We start from the raw sequence: 17176 nt of genomic DNA, 5'->3' as shown, positions 1-17176 counted from the left end.
TATCAAGTAATATAGACATGAATTCTTTGTATTTGCACCATTGGAGATTCCACACATGCATTTTAAAGTTTTCAAGTCTCCTACAAGATGCCATTCAAACAAGTATTGACTATACCCTTCAATTGAGAGCATCTCACCATGTTCCTAATGATCGATGATGCTTGGAATGTGTGTGTATAAAGAACACCTGCAGCACCTCAAATGTTTCCTTAGGAACTTCAAATGCAGCAAGCCACCACACACAGCACTCGGATTGAACACTAAAGTTCCCTGGGTCGTTGTTGTCAAATTGTAAAGCTCTATTCATCAGAGTTACACTAGCTCTTTCAAGCTTTACTCCTTTGACAACCATAGTAATTGTTGAGTTCGGTAAACTTCACCTCATATGTATTTTTTGTCCTAACCTTCAGTGTTTCCACGCATTGAACATGCATGGAATCTCCTATTAGCTCCAAAACATTTGTATTAAGTTATCATCGAGCCTCTATTAACTTTGAAGGTTGAGGAAGAGGCACGATTCTATTTCTCTTCAGTACACGACCAAACCCAACCTTCACACCTTAGAATATCTTTGAATAAGTCCTTGTGCTTATACCGGCCCTATCACAAATGGATTGTGCATCCACAATTGAGAACTCAATTGACACATCTTTTAATGTACACTCAATCACATTTTCCTTCACAGCCTTAAACTTAGGATTGCTCAAAGTGTTTTCCAATGTACTTGCCTTCAGCAATCTACTAATACATGATCCAACCTCACCCTCACCTAGGTTCTCATTTTGAGCTACCTTACATGCTTTGATACGTCGCTTCCATTGGCTGCTGTTCACAATTAACTCATTGATTGGTTTCTTCTTTCGTTTGCACTCCTATGTTAGCTTGATATTGATCTCTCTCATGTCGTCCAATTGTGCCTTTGCCTCCTCATATGAGATACTAATGTCATGGATAGTGTCTTGCATTGAAATAATTTGATTGTTTTGTTGAATTATAGTGCCATTCAGCTGTACCACTTGTCCTATGAGCTATTGTATATGAAGTTGATGTGTAGCGATCACATCATGACAAATTTTTATGGTTGCTTGGCAAGTTGTAAATACTTTGAACGCTTGATCATTGAGCCACCTAGTGTAACCAAGTAACCCATTTTCACCCTCGCACACATACTTCATCAAATTTGTGATTCCTGAGAAAGTTGGAGGTCTATTGTTTAAGGGGTAAATTGGGTAGATTCCCCCATCAACCCGCACATCCACATGTTTCAATCCCATTTACTTGTAACTGTGTAGAACCTCAGGGTTAACATTGGTACGCTAGGTTCTTTTGAATAATGGGGCATATTCAATCTCTACCTCAATATGCAGCTCCTTTTTTCATGTATTCATTTTACTATTAATAGAAACAGGGAGCCTACTTGGTTGTCACAGGAGGTAGAGTTGAGATGCATAGAGAGGCCCACAAAGGTGCCAAGGGAACAGAGGGTGTAAGTAATTCATTCTATTAATGAAGGTTGCATAAACACAAAAAAGATGTCACAATAGAGCCATGAGAGAGTATAAATATGGGGGAAAATAGCTCAAGAGTAGGAATGTCCAAGACTTTTCATAATTTAGACAATTCTATTTTGCCTCCAAAAGTATTTTTAAAAGACATGAAATTTGACCAGTTGGTGTTTTTTTTACAAAAAATTAGAATATAAAAAATCCCCAAAATATCTTAAAAGGAACTTTCGAAATTTTATTTTTCTTGTTCTCGATTAAAAAATCAATTACCTCGTATCTACTAATCATTTTGCATTGAAAACGAAGCACCACACTCCTGTAAGTAACTGATTTTTTAATATAAATTTTGGTTGAAAAAAACTTCTTGAATGAGAAGATAGAAGGAATTTGAGTATATCTTTGCAAATAATATAAAAAAAGGTAAAATGAGATTTCAAAAGTGAAGAGAGAATATAATTATTTTACTATTCTTCTCTCCTCTTTTCCTTGTTTTAAGGAGGAGGGGGGGCTAAAAGGCCCATTTGTGAGTTCATTTTTTTCCTAATGCTATCTTTTAATTGAATATAGATCGTGGAAAGGGAAAAGGAGAGACTTTGAAAATTTGTGTGTGTGTGTGTGTTTTTCCTTTTTCAAGAGAGAGAGATACATATAATTTTTTTTAAACTTAGATATATGAAATGTTTTTTTTAAAGTATATATATGAAATGATATGATATTTTAATGGTTGAACATGTGCATGTAATGTGTACATACTCTAAAAGCATCTACAAATGCACATATACTATTAAAAAAAGAGGTGATTTTCTTTTCTTATTGAACATATAGAATGAGATAATAATTTTAATGGTTGGACATATTCAAGCAACGTATACATACTCTTAAACCACACATAAAGGCATATAAAATATAAAAACACATGAACAATACGTGCACTCATATAGACGTACACATGTATACATGTACAAACATATACATACATGTATCCGTATATCATATATGCTCATACAAAAAGTATATATATATGAGATAAAAAACAGAGAGAGAGAGAGAAGGAGAGAGAATGGATACACACTTATAAAATATGCACTTACAAACATGCACATACTCCATATGCAAACACATACATCTACACACATATATATACATGTACATATATATGCAATGCATACACAAATGCACATGCACATATACATACATGAGTCCACAATATGCACACATATGAGATGAAAAAAGATGAGAGATAGGAGGTATAAAAAGATAGAAGAGAAAATAAACACACATTTATGAGAGATAGGAGGTATAAAAAGATAGGAGAGAAAATAAACACACATTTATGAGTCTACACAAATAGATGGACACATATAAAACACACATATATGCCTGTACACACACACACACACACACACACACACACACTCTCTCTCTCTCTCTCTCTCTCTCTCTCTCTCTCTCTCTCTCTCTCTCTCTCTCTCTCTCTCTCAATAATTTTCTTATAATTGAATATTATTACGTAAATTTATTTAACGTATAATTAATATCCTTCGAGATATCATATGGTTATTATAAATACATAGTATTATACAAATTATACTTGATATATAGACTATAATAAATATGTATTTTTATAAATAATACTTATATTATGTATTAATATAGATTATTATGTATAATTATCATGAAATAATTATTTATATTATATATATATATATAATTATAACTATATGTATTATCACATTTCATTTGTATAATGACGACAATGACAACGATGATGATTATCATCATTATACATGTGCTATAATTATACTCACTTTGATAATATACATATTAATTATTAAAAATTAACATAATTGATTAGATATTAATAATTAACTATTAGTACATTAATTAAATTTCAATAAAGGATGTGTAACTAAAATGCATATCATAATCGTCAAATAAGTTAATGTATTTACTTATTATGTACTATGTGTATACATTAACATATCACTATAATCTATAATATGAATTAGTGTGCTATTATTTTAACTAATTATTGTGATGTTTGATTATCCAAAATTTATTAATTGTATTAATGATCATTGTAATAATCATTAGATATTAATTGTTACTTTATAATATGTCAATTAATTGTTAATGAAGGATGTATAATTTTGTGTGTGTGTGTGTGTGTATAATTATGTATGCATGTTGTTAATTATTAATTGAGAGAGAGAGAGAGAGAGAGAGAGAGAGAGAGAGAGAGAGAGAGAGAGAGAGAGAGAGAGAGAGAGAGAGAGAGAGAGAGAGAGAGAGAGAGAGAGCATTCTCAATATAGTTTATGGGTTGTCAAATTTATGTAATGTTGTAAAGTCAGTGTGTGAAGATAATATGCATGCCAAGTTAGGCTTAATGTGAATACAAATTATTATTAAATTATAGTCTTCATATTTGAGGATAATATATATGCCATATTAGACTCAATGTGAATAGAAATCACCATTAAATGTATTTGTCTATGAGAAACTTTGAGAAATGGTCATAAGGGTTCTTTGGAGATATAGGTTAGACTTAATCCTGTTAATGTTGATGGCCTTCCACTCCCTATATATTAGTGAGTACATCCCCATATATTACATTTTCGTGGATTCAATTAACATTGTATTAGTCTAAGTTGCTAAAGCTTTTGAAGTTTAGATTATATTGTTCCTTATATCAACTTCCAATGAACCATCTTACCACATGAAACATGCTTATGAAACATGGCACACAGCACTACGAGAACATTAACATGAAGCACTAGGAGAATCTAGGTGCAGAGCACCTACTTTTTATAAGGTAGACTCAGTTATATAAATGAAGATTTCACAAATGTGTGGCCAATAGTGTGACATTAAAGCATGTGTTGTTTTAATGCTTTACAATATCCAAAATATTAAATTATTTATATGGCATAATACCATATGTTGTTTTAAGGTTTTACAATATCCAAAATATAAAATCATTTGCATGGCTCAAGTGTTTGGCTCAGATTAAACTTACATATGATGCATCTTTACTATATGTTATTTGTAGCTTTACATGGTGAGCCCCAGAGCAAGGATATGATACCCAAACCTATGTGGTGCTTAAGGAGTCACCCCAAACCTTTAAAAATATCAAAGGTTTCTTTTTCATCTTCAAAGTAATGTGGAGCCTCTCTTTTAAAAAAAAGTGGAGCAATGAGCCTCTCTCTCTCTCTCTCTCCTATATATATATATATATATATATATAATGAGACGACTTGGTGTACAATGCTATGACTAGCTTCTCTCTTTCTCCTTGATCATGAGCACGTCTTTGATCATGGGCACGGAGTATCTTGCAATAATTAAAGCAATATATTGTTGTGAGTGCATTGGATAAGGGTCATGCTATTAGGTTGAGCTATAGTAGTATAGAATGGCTCTCTCTCTCTCTCTCTCTCTCTCTCTCTCTCTCTCTTTGTGAGAACAACGTAAGTCTGTCTCTCACTCTGTGTGTCTATGAGAGTAACACACACACACACACACACACACACACACACACACACACACACACACACACACACACACACACACACACACACACACACACACACACACACACACACACACACACACACACACACACACACACACACACGAGGCAACACATCCCTCTCTCTTTCTTCTGAGAGCAACAAAGCTTGCGCTCTCTCTCTCTCTCTTCCTCGAGTGGGCAGCAATATGCAACATCCCATTAAGCAAGCAACAAGGAGTGCTGGAGAAATAGACAAGCATAGGACTATACAAGTGGAGGAGTAGATGAATAGTGAGGCGATGGTGCCACGAGACAAGGCTCTACCGCACAATGAAATAGAGAGGCATGACATGGAAAAGCACTTTGGCCACACGATGAAGTGGCATCGCGTGACAAAATGCCTGCTAGTGGTTTGTTGGTGCTTCTAGAGCATTGAGAGAGAGAGAGAGAGAGAGAGAGAGAGAGAGAGAGAGAGAGAGAGAGAGAGAGAGAGAGAGAGAGAGAGAGAGAGAGAGAGAGTTTGTGTGTGGGCCTATAATATATGTTTTATATAATTATAATTATACATGTTTGCACCTTTCCAAGTAGCTATATTCACCTACTTCAATGGTTAAACTCGATTGTATTCGTGAGGAATGTATCTATTTTAATATTTAGCAAGGGGGACCTGCTGGACACATGTGTTGGTTTGAGCCGCCCTACCACGCGCATCCCTCCTCTAGCCACATTACCTTGCCCATCCTAGCTTGCCTACAATTCCCGTAGGCACACTTGGTCATAGCTTGGAGGAAGGGAAAATGCACTTATAAGATGAAGGGTTGGGGCAGGATATTACTGAGCTCTTCGCTATACATACATACATACATACATACATACATACATACATACATACATACATACATACATACATACATAACATCGAGCTTGTCTTTGGTTTCGGATCTTCATTTGAGCTTGAGCTCGGCTTTGGAATGCATTTGATGCTCCGTCTTGGATGTACATATGACATGTATGTTACCTATGTCTGATCGATCTTGACATGCTTTGCCGATGCCACTACTACATGCTACTTACATTGTTTGGAGTCGATTGCTACTAGTGCCTTGTCTTGGCTTGCATCTGGCTTTTGGGAACTTACTTGGGATATTTCATAGCTTGCCAAAGTTGTATTTGGGATACAGTTGATGTCTATGGCTAGTAGCAATCGACTCCAAACACTGTAAGTAGCATGTAGTAGTGGCATCATCGGCCAAGCATGTCAAGACCAGTCAGACATAGGTAACATACATGTCATATGTACATCCAAGACGGAGCATCAAATGCATTCCAAAGCCGAGCTCAAGCTCAAATGAATATTTGAAACCAAAGACAAGCTCGATGTTTTATATATATATATATATATTTGATAAGAAAATTTAAAAATGTGAATTTGTTAACTTGATATGTAAATTTGATAAATCATTATGTTAATATTCTATTGTATTAATATTCATGTCTATAAAATGCGTCTATGTATGTATGTGTGTGTGTGTATGACACACACACACACACACACACACACACACACACACACACACACACACACACACACACAATCATACTATATACATGTATATATACATTTATTTATATATAGCATTTATATGATATATTATATTTATATTCATGTTTATAAAATAAAAAATGTAATTATACTATAAATATGTATGTACATGTCTATTCATATATTTCACATATATAAAAAATATATATACATGATATATCTATATATTTAAAATTTTATATATACGTAATATGCACATGTCTTAGTATATATATAATATTTACATGATTATACTATACGTATATATGTCTATTTACATACATTATGTATATAGGCCTATATAGATGTATATATCTATATATTACATTTATAAATAGTACATACATACACAATATATATTTATAATGCATAGTATATATATTTTAATAATATATATATATTATAAGATATATAATATTAAAATTTTTCATAAATTTATTGATGACATTTATAAAAATAGATAAATTCAGGGAGGGATTGGACTAAAATAAAATTTTTATTATTAAAAAAATTACGACCTATTATATAATTTATCTCTAAATGGCAATGTTAATACAAAATAAATAGATTAACTTACATAATCTTATGCTACCATAAGCACAAATTTAGAATATGTAGGCATATGATATATATTTGCTAGAAGTTTCAAAATAACAAGGAAGCTCATTTGGAGAAGATAAAATATCCGCTAAATTTTAAGGAGTGTAAAAATGAAACATCTCCAAAGGCTAATGTAGGGAAGGAATCTAGCAATGTGTCTGTATGAGTGTATATATGTGTTTGTATGTATCTCTCAATAAACCCCTTCCCCCCCTCCAAAATACACGTAATTCTATTTAGAGAATAAAAAAGTTTGGGGGGGAGAGAGAGAGAGAGAGAGCAATAGGAGGACAAATGGATCAAGTTATTGTTTCAAAAATCGACATGGAAGTGCAATACATTAACTATTATTAATACAAGTACTTCACAATGGTTCTGAGTTCTTTCATGGTTTGTTTTTAAGGGACTCAACTGGCCATGAATCATATTGCCACGTAAAACATGCATCAAGACGTGAATGCGTTAACCAATTGGGGCATAGCTCCGGAAGGAAACTAGGCATTGAGTGCCTGTTATAATTTAGAATATAGTTTTAAGTGGCTTTAAAAAATGCAATATTTGTGCAAAATTGTCACCGAATTGGGTCAGGGTACTTTTTGCTTTTTTTGGGGGCCCACGGGGGGGGGGGGGGGGGGGGGGAGGGTAATGGAGTGGGTGTCACCTTATCAATCCCTTTGCTACTCCACATTAAATACTCACACTCTTCTACTCTTGAGATAAGATTTGATTGTTATGATTATTGTGTAAAGGAGCTCTTAGTGCTAGCGAGGTACACTATGATTATAATTACTAATACAAAATGGTTTTCATGTTGCTTAGGAGAGAGTTTGGTTATTAGTGAGTGATATACACCGAACTCTTGCCCAAAGTGTGGGTGTACACTTTTTGAAAGTGTGCATGGATATGGGCACAACATATTTACACACCAAAAGGACACAATTATAAAAAAAAGAAATATAATAAACAAAAAATGCACCCTTATCTAGCACCTTGTAAAGTGGGTGAGGGAGACTCTCATCCAAAAATGGGCAAAGAGTTTACCAGTTTAGGAGGTACTCAATGGGCCATGTCTTCTTTTGTGGTAAAGAGTGAAAGCGAGACCCCCCCAATAAAAACTCTTTGACTGGTTAATAACTTGCAAAGTGAGATTCATGTCTAACCAAGAGTGTTCATGCAAGCAAGGTTTAATGTAAAATGAATTGCAACAATTTCAAACAATCTTAAAAATTTAAAGGAAAAAGGTTTAAAACTTTAGTTATAAAAGTGACATATATATGGAAATGCAATTTATTTCAAAACCCCTCCTTTTTTAATCTACTAGCCTACCAAAAATTGTTTCTGTGAAGCCTGGCCTGCAAAGAAGATAGATAAAGAAGAATACGAAATGTCCTTTCCACTTGGCAGCCGCTTTGAGGAGGGAGGAGAAGGCGAGTGTGATGGTGGCATTAGCGAGCGTCTTGCTACTGCCTCTCCTTCTTGTTGTCGTTGTCACTGTGCTTGTAGTGTGTTGCTATTATTATATGGAGGCCACTCTGTGTCCGTGGAGCCGTTTGTCTTCCATCCGCAGTTGCCAGAAGCATGGCATCCATGGATACCGGGTATGTGCATGTTCTCTGTTGTGTTTCATTCAATCTAGCATAGCAAGGAAGTCGATCCAAAAAGGCCTGCATATCATTTTGGTTAAATCTCCTCTCAGAAGGGAGAAACCCTTGCTATATACATTGTTCGTCTGATTTGAGTCTTGTAGGATTCCTGCCAAGTCACAAGAAATTCTAGACAAATTTCCACAAAAATTGCCCTCATTGTGAATTATGGCAACATCTTGAGCTTCTATGAAGGAGGGACTACATATCTAGCTAGGTGTGGTTGGGGTCGGGGAGGCTGCCTGCCCAGGTTGCGAGACTCCTTCCAGCTAGAGAGTTGCAAATTGCTTCGGAAAGTCTCTTCGCGGAGGGCTTTTATTGTCATGAAAATTACCATTCACACAGGACAACTTGGCTTCACTTGCCTTCCTTTTCACAAGCAGCCCTAAAACTCTCTGTTTGGCAGCCCCCTGCTCCAACCGCACCTAGCCAGCTTTGCAGTGCCACCCGAGCAGAAGCTCTTTATGTGGAACACTATAGGGAAAAAAAGAGGGTAAAGAGTGCCTTTTCGCCCACAGGGAAAAATGTCAAAAACTCCTTGTGAGTACAAGAAAATTCAAGTGGTGATCAATGCCATTAATATATTGCACCAAAAATTTGAAGGCTCTTGCTCACGAACTGGTTGTCTTTCCTTGAGCTGGTCAGGGCTTGTTGCTCTTGATGCAGTAGCCTACCTCAGAGAGTTGCTCCTAGTGCAATACCACTAATATTAGTCCTGAGGTCACAATGTTTCTCAGAACCAAACATAGAGGACTTGCTCTTGCAACATTGGTACTTTGCAGGGGATATACAATAGTAAGATTCTGTGAATTTCCTGCACAACCTTAAAAATGATCAAGCAGGGTCATATTGACCATGCTTGGAAATGCCAGATTCTCCATTTTCATGCTTATCCTATCGGCTAAAATTTTATGACCCAAGTATACAATGTTATCAAACTAGACACATTTTCTCTACGTCAGCATACAATGAAGCCTTTCTTAAAGGATGAGATTGCAGGGACCTAACTTTGAAGGTGTCTTATACATTAATAGAGTGTTGATGATGGAGTCAACAACAAACCTAGCCATAATAGAACGTGAAAGATCATTGGATTGGTCACAGCCCAACCAGCATCAGCAAATGCTTCTAGTGGACAAGGCTGGTTTCGAGAAAGGAATCAAAAGTAGTTCTGTACACATCTGCAAGTTGCACTGAATTGTTATAGGCCCTCTTGGCCCCATAAGTGACAATGCTTGATCCCAGAGTACATGTTTAACCTAATAAAATTATCTCTAATCTCCTTGCTTTTGGGCTGTCTAACAGACTTAGCTAAACAAGATGGAGTTCATTGTCAAAACCTTATGAGCCCTCAATGAATGGCATCAGTAGTTCTTCTAGTGAAACCTTCAAATGATTAGGGAGTTCATATGTGTTACATTAATGAATGTAACTTATGGGGGTCCAGGGGCCTTGGGCGCCTGTATAGGGTTCGAGGGGGCTTAGGAAGTAAGTGGGAACAAGGCCTTAAGTAAGTGAGTTATAAATTAGTATAACTCTTGAGAATTCGACGGCTGACAGGATACTACGCTTGTTTCTTCCTATGTCTTCCTGAGCAAGGCTGGGAGGTGAATCGAAAGGCTCTCATGCTTGCCTAGAACTTGGCTATCGCAAATAGGGTTCTCTAACACTAGTATTAGAGCAGTTGTCTGACGCGAGAAGAGCAGAAAATAGCAAGTCAATTTTTGTCCAGGCAGAGGAATTTTCAACTGGCTTGCACGTGGAAGCTTTCTACAGCCCTGGACAACGCACCGGTCAGCAAATCGACACTCCCTCAGGCAAATTTCAGCAGGGCAATTTCTCTTGGAGGCTGAAATTTTAGCTGCAATTCTCTGCACCGGGGACAGAATTTCTGTGCTGGAAATTCCTGAAACTCAACGTACCCATTTTCGTCCTTTGCTGAGGAATCAAGCGGATGCAATACAGGGAATTGCCCCACCTTTGTCTGCAAATTTCTTACATTTTCTTTCTAATTCTAGTGTATAGATGGAGGGGAAAGAGAGAGAGGGGGCAATGGAAGGCTCTAGTTCCAGGGACCACCCCATGGTGGATCCCCATGAAATTGAAATGCAAGAAGAACATTGGGAAGAGTTTTTTGCTACATGAGAGCAATTTGATGATTTAACTACTCGTGTGCAAGCACAGGGGGTTCAAATGGAGTTGCTAACTCAAGCACTCACTGAAATAAAGTCCCAATTAGCCTTATTGATAGAAAGGGCCGAAAGGGATAAAGGTAAAGCAGAGGCCTCAGATATTTCATCTTCATCGAAAGATGTAGATGTGACTATGCCCAAGGGAACCCCACCAAAAGCTGAGGGATAGCCCAGTGTTAAAAGACATGAAACCCCCTTAGTTTCATGGGGAGGAAAAAGATAGAAACAAAGACATTATCTTTAACTTCCTCCAAAAATGGGAGGATTTGCACAAATTAAAGAATACTCCACCACATCTTCAAGCGCTGGAGGCCAATTTAACCTTGGGGCCAAAGGCATATAAATGGTGGAGAACTTTAAAGGAGGCAAATAAAATACCTGAAACTTGGGATCGGTCTTTCTGAAAGAATTCCTTCTTGAGAATGAAATGGAAAGAAATTGGGAAGATTAGGATTTTTTCAGACAAAAGGGAAAACCTTTGCTGACATATCTTGAGGAGTATTGTGAGATAATCCTCAAATTGGAAGGAATAGATGAATTTCAAAAGATGAGGATTTATAAGGGGACTAGATAAGGCCTGTAAAAAGGAAGTGAAAAGGAGTTTACCTAAGACGCTTGAAGAGGCAATTAAATTTGCATTAATCAATGAAGATAATACGTGTCCAAGTGCACTCACTAGTCCCATTGACACAGAGTCCAAGACTAAGGAATTTGAGGCCTCAAAATTTGCAGGCAAATCCAAAAGGAAAATGCCATTCCTTAAGGGTAAGAAACAACCCTTTGAAAAGAGACAATATGTATGGCCGAAGCTAAGTCAAGATGACTTTGAGAAGGCCAAAAAAGAAAGGCTGTGTTTCAATTGCCTATCCCCTAACCATACTGCTTGGAATTGCCCTCAAAGAAAGAAGGGGGAAGATAAAGGAAAGGATAAGGACAAGAGCAAGGGAAAAGAGAAACAAATCCATGTAGTGCAGACCTTGGAATTAAAGGGGCACGAAAGGTATAAATCTTTAGAGATCTTGCATAAGGATGTACAACACAAGTGTTGTATGTCAATTTCCATGTGGCATCCTACCTTCGGGCCACATGATTTACTTCGAGTGCATGGATCGATAGGTGGGAAGAGGGTTAGAGCCATGATTGATGACTCTGCCACCCACAATTTCATAAGTTATGCACTTGTCAAAAAGTTGAAATTTCCCCAACAAAAGAGTGAGCATCGATATGTTGTTTGTATGATGTGAGGTCAGGATAACAAAATATGGGATACAATGGTATCCAACTTGGAAATCGAGATCCAAGGATATAAAGATAAGCTTGATTTCCAAATTATGAATATGAAAAGGGCCGATATCGCTCTAGGGAGGGAGTGGCTATGGGGATTGGAACTATCCTTAAAGCGTAGTTATTATCATAATACACTGGAATTTGAAAGGGATGGTAAGATTTTTGTGATTCAAGGTGAACATGAAATACAGAAGTTGATGAAGAAGGAAGCTTGTGAAGTATACATGTTATGGTCCCTCCCTGTACAGTACACTTTTACTTGTATATAAAGCAACAATTTTCTTATGCTTGTGAGTTGAATGTAAATAATGAATTAAGTGGTTTGTTAGATGAATTTAAAGATGTGTTTTCATTTGACTTACCTATTGGCCTTCCACAAGATAGGGGTGATGTAAATCACTTAATTGATATAGATAGGGATACACACCCTGTCTCTAAACCACCTTACAGGCTAAGTGAAACACAACACCAAGAAGTCGAAAGACAAATTAAGGATTACCTTGATAAGGGGTTTATACAACCCAGCAATTCACCTTGGGCTTCGCCAGTTTTATTGGTGAAGAAAAAAGATGGCTCTGTGCGACTTTGCGTTGACTATAGAGCACTTCATAAGATAACGGTGAAGAATAAATTTGCTATGGGAAGATCTTTTTGATCAAATTACAAGGGGCAAAATTCTTCACCAAGATTGACTTAAGATCAGGCTATCACCGGTAAGCATTAAGGCCCAGGATGTTCCTAAGACAACATTTCGTACTAGATACGGGCATTATGACTTTTTGGTAATGCCTTTTGGTCTCACAAATGCACTAGCTACATTTATGAAGCTGATGAATAGTGTATTACGGCCCTATCTAGGACTCTTTGTAGTAGTCTTCTTGGATGATATCTTGATCTTTAGTAAATCAAGAGAAGAACATTTGGAACACTTATGGTTAGTATTCCAATTGTTAAGAATCCATTCCCTTTATGCGAAGAAAACTAAATGTGAATTTTTCACACAAGAGTTCAAATATTTGGGGCATATTATCTCAAATGAGGGAATTAAGATGGATCTAGAATAAGTAAGGGCAATTATTGAATGGCCATCTCCAAGGAACCTGGAAGAGCTGCAGATCTTCCTAGGTTTATCTGGATTTTATCGTAGATTCATTTAAGATTATGCTAAGATAGTTGTTCCAATGACGGACCAACTTAAAGGAAAAGGAAAAGGGAAGAGCTTTAATTGGAGAACAAACCAAAATGAAAGTTTTGAAAAACTTAAGGTAGCTATTGCTACAGCTCCAGTACTATTAATTGTGGATCCCAATAAACCATTTGTGGTTGAAGCTGATGCCAATGATAGGGTAGTAGGCGTGGTCTTATTACAAGAGGGTCAACCGGTTGCTTTTGAAAGCAAGAAATTAGACCGTGCAAAACAGAATTATTCCGTTTATGAGAGGGAGCTGTATGCAATAGTATATACAATGAAGAAATGGAGGCACTATCTGTACTATGCCAAACTTTTGATATTGTCGGATCATGAAAGCATTAAGTGGCTTAATGACCAATCGGATCTACAAGGGCGTAAAGCTAGATGGGCCGAACTCCTTTAAGGGTTCAACTATGAGATGAGGTATAGAAAAGAAAAGTACAATATAGTGGCTGATGTGCTCAGTAGAATGCCCATAATAAATGAATTGAGTTTTACTCAATTCTCTTCCGATTTGCTTGAATCCTTAAAAGGGAAATGCTAGGTTGATTTGGCATATTCCAACATATGGGAGGCAATTTTTAATGGGGATCCAAATGGAAGGGCCTCCACTGAGGAAGGAACATCTGAGGATATTCAACAAGGAAATGGAGCATCAAGGGTTGCTCAAATGGAATTCAAGTGGAATAATTTTACCATTGATAATGGTTATTTACTCTACAAGGGTAGGGTATGTGTCCTCAAAGATGAAAAAATAAGGCGCCAGATACTCTTTGAGTGTCATGATACCCCTAGTGCGGGACATCCAGGAGTTAATAAGACTTATAGTCTTATTAAAAGGCAATTCTATTGGCCCAGAGCTCCTCATGCAGTAGGACTGCATAAGGAAAAGGTTAAGGCAACAAAAGATTTTTTGGAGGATATGAATAGTATGTTAAAATTTGTTCAAGAAAATATTAAGAAAGCTCAAGACCAAGCTAGAGCTTATGCAGATCATTACCGAAGAGACATCTCCTTTGAAGAAGGGGAATTGGTCTATCTTAAAGTGCCCGGACAAACTAAAACCATGAAAACGGGACAATGTCCAAAGCTTTCACCCAGGTATTGTGGTTCTTTCACAATACTTAAGAGGGTGGGGGAACAGGCTTACAAGCTCCAATTACCTACTGGTAGTAAAACACATCTAGTTTTCCATCTAAGCAAGGTAAGGAAGAAGCTGGGTGATATGGATAATCTGATCTTAAATGATAAGATTGAGGAGCTATTCAGTGACCAATCTATTCCACATGAACCATAAAGAATTTTAAATGTTTGTAATAGACAAACAAGGCATACTATTTATCAAGAATATGTGGTAAAATGGAGAGATTGTTCAGAAGAAAGCTCAACATGGAAGCGAGTAAGCATTAAAAAAAAAGGTTTCCCAATTTACAGTTAGACTTTCCAAGTATCGTTTTCAAGGACGAAATCGATTTTTAAGGGGGAGGAAATGTGAATGTAACTTATGGGGAAACAGCACGAGAGATGACCGGAAACAACACGAGAGATGACCGTCCGGGGGCCTTGGGTGCCGGTATGGGGTTCGGGGGGGGGGGGGGGGGGGCTTAGGAAGTAAGTGGGAACAAGGCCTTAAGTAAGTGAGTTATAAATTAGTATAACTCTTGAGAATTCGACGGCTGGCAGGATACTATGCTCGTTTCTTCCTGCGTCTTCTTGAGCAAGGCTGGGAGGTGAATCGAAAGGCTCTCGTGCTTGCCTAGAACTTGGCTATCACAAATAGGGTTCTCTAACAATATGTTTAATTGTGACTTGAGGTGGATACGACAATTACCATGACCAATTTGAGGATCGTTGCAATTGCAAGGTCTAGCTTTACCTCACCGGTTCGCAAAAAGCCTTGTTAGTGGGTGTTTGAAGCTACAAAAGGATTTCTTTCCAGAGGTAAAACGTTCCTCAAGCTCTTACCTCTCACCATATGCATCCTTTGGGCTACCCATTTGTGTCTTGTTCTCCTCTCATCTTTTTGGTGTACTTTCAAAGGGGCCCAGGCTGCCCTTTTGCTCTGTAGGAGAGCGGCACTTCTACTTGCTATTGCTCTCTTGAAGAAGTGTCTTCGGCAAAAGGTATAGAGCTTCACATCCAAGAGATTGGAAACTTGAGATCATCATTGTGATAGAGATACTTTGGCATCTTGATGTTAGCTGTAGAGGAGGCAAAATTAAAGGCTCCCAAAAGGAAATATTTAGAGATAAAGACATTTTATTTGGTGGTAGGAAAACTGCCAAAATTTCTCTTGCAAAGGACATATTGTGGGCATTCCTTCATTCTTTGATTGTTCCCATCCTCTTCCCCATCATTCATCATCATCTTCATCATTTTCCTTCTGCACTCACTTATTAGTGAGCTGCTGCCCCTCTTCTCCAATCTCTGGCCAGCTAGACTGCCACCCAGCCAACTGGTGGCTCTGCCCTCCAAAACCTGCCACCCTGCAGCTGGTGTTGGTGCCTGCTGTGGAAGCTGCTGCCTGACCTGCTCCTGCTGCCGCCAACGCCTTGGTGGCAACACCCAGCTGCTGAACATTCTGGGACAGCTTCATTTTCATCCTCTGCAGATGCTTGCACTGCTGCCTACCATGTGGAGTCTGGCCATCTTACTGGCTACTGCGCTCACTCAGCCAGCTGCCACCCCTCTTCTCCAAGCTCTGGCCAGCTAGACTGCTGCCCAGCCAATGGTGGCACCGCCCTCCTCCAAAAGCTGCCGTGCTGCTGCTGGTGTTGGCACCCTGCTGTGGAAGCTGCCGCCTGACCTGCTGCTGCCGCCACAACCCCTTGGTGGCAACACCCAGCTACTGAACACTCCAGCATAGCTGTATTTTCATCCTCTGCAGACGCTTGCACTGCTGCCTACCATGTGAAGACAGGACATCTTCCTGGCTGCATTTTGGGCTGCTGATGCTGCTGTCCACTATTGTACGTCTCCAAGCTGCTGCATTTTCAGACCAACTGCTTTCTTCTTCACCTAGAGACTATCGGCAGGTAGTACATTGCAGTGTTTTTGTCATTCCAGCCCTTGACACTGCTGTGTTTTGATATGCAGCCTGCTGCCCTGCTGTCGCACCCCTTTGCATCTGATTTCTTCGTCCACATTGTTGGATTGCTGCACTCCGGATCCATCCCTTAGCTGGCTTCCACAAGAGACAGTGACAATTGGACAGCTTCTGCTCCTTGAGCTCTTCCATTGTATCTCATTCATTATTATTCAGTTATCTTTTGAGTTTTTGAGTTTTTGTTGTTGTTAGTTGTCATCGTACATGCCTTTCTTCTCTTTGCAAACCTGTTTCCTCACATGGTATTAGAGCAAGGGTGGTAGAGCTAAATATCATATATCTTCTATGATTGAGTAGGGCTTTGTAAAAGTGATACGATCTAATAACACCTATGTTCCCTCTTTCCTTGCAACATTGTCATTGGGGAGAGCTCCATATTCTTCTCCCATCCCACCCTCCCATTTCATATCTAAATATTGCAACACCAGTTTGTGACTGGCTTCCTGATTGCAAGTTGATTCCTTGACCACTGGGGGCACCTATTGTGGCAAGCTAGGCCACTCCACCACAACTTGTCATCACATCATCAACCATTGCTTCCTACATCACTGGT

The 17176-nt window shown here is 38.0% G+C and overlaps 1 protein-coding gene across 1 annotated transcript in view; it reads left to right on the top strand.

Moving 5' to 3' along the window:
- The first annotated feature begins 8549 nt into the window (after positions 1-8549).
- The window catches only part of LOC148028340 (cytochrome P450 CYP72A616-like), a 113972-nt gene continuing 105345 nt past the window's right edge, over positions 8550-17176 (top strand). Inside the window, exon 1 of the mRNA XM_087690156.1 lies at positions 8550-8801. Coding sequence (XP_087546282.1) covers positions 8640-8801 — 162 coding nt within the window. The 5' untranslated portion in view covers positions 8550-8639. The remainder of the gene's footprint in view (positions 8802-17176) is intronic.

This window comes from Lygodium microphyllum, chromosome 12, assembly GCF_053477565.2.
Source record: "Lygodium microphyllum isolate KBCC chromosome 12, Lygodium_microphyllum_v1.1.10, whole genome shotgun sequence".
In the NCBI taxonomy this organism is placed as follows: Eukaryota; Viridiplantae; Streptophyta; class Polypodiopsida; order Schizaeales; family Lygodiaceae; genus Lygodium; species Lygodium microphyllum.
This window is presented reverse-complemented; position numbering and strand designations above follow the sequence as displayed.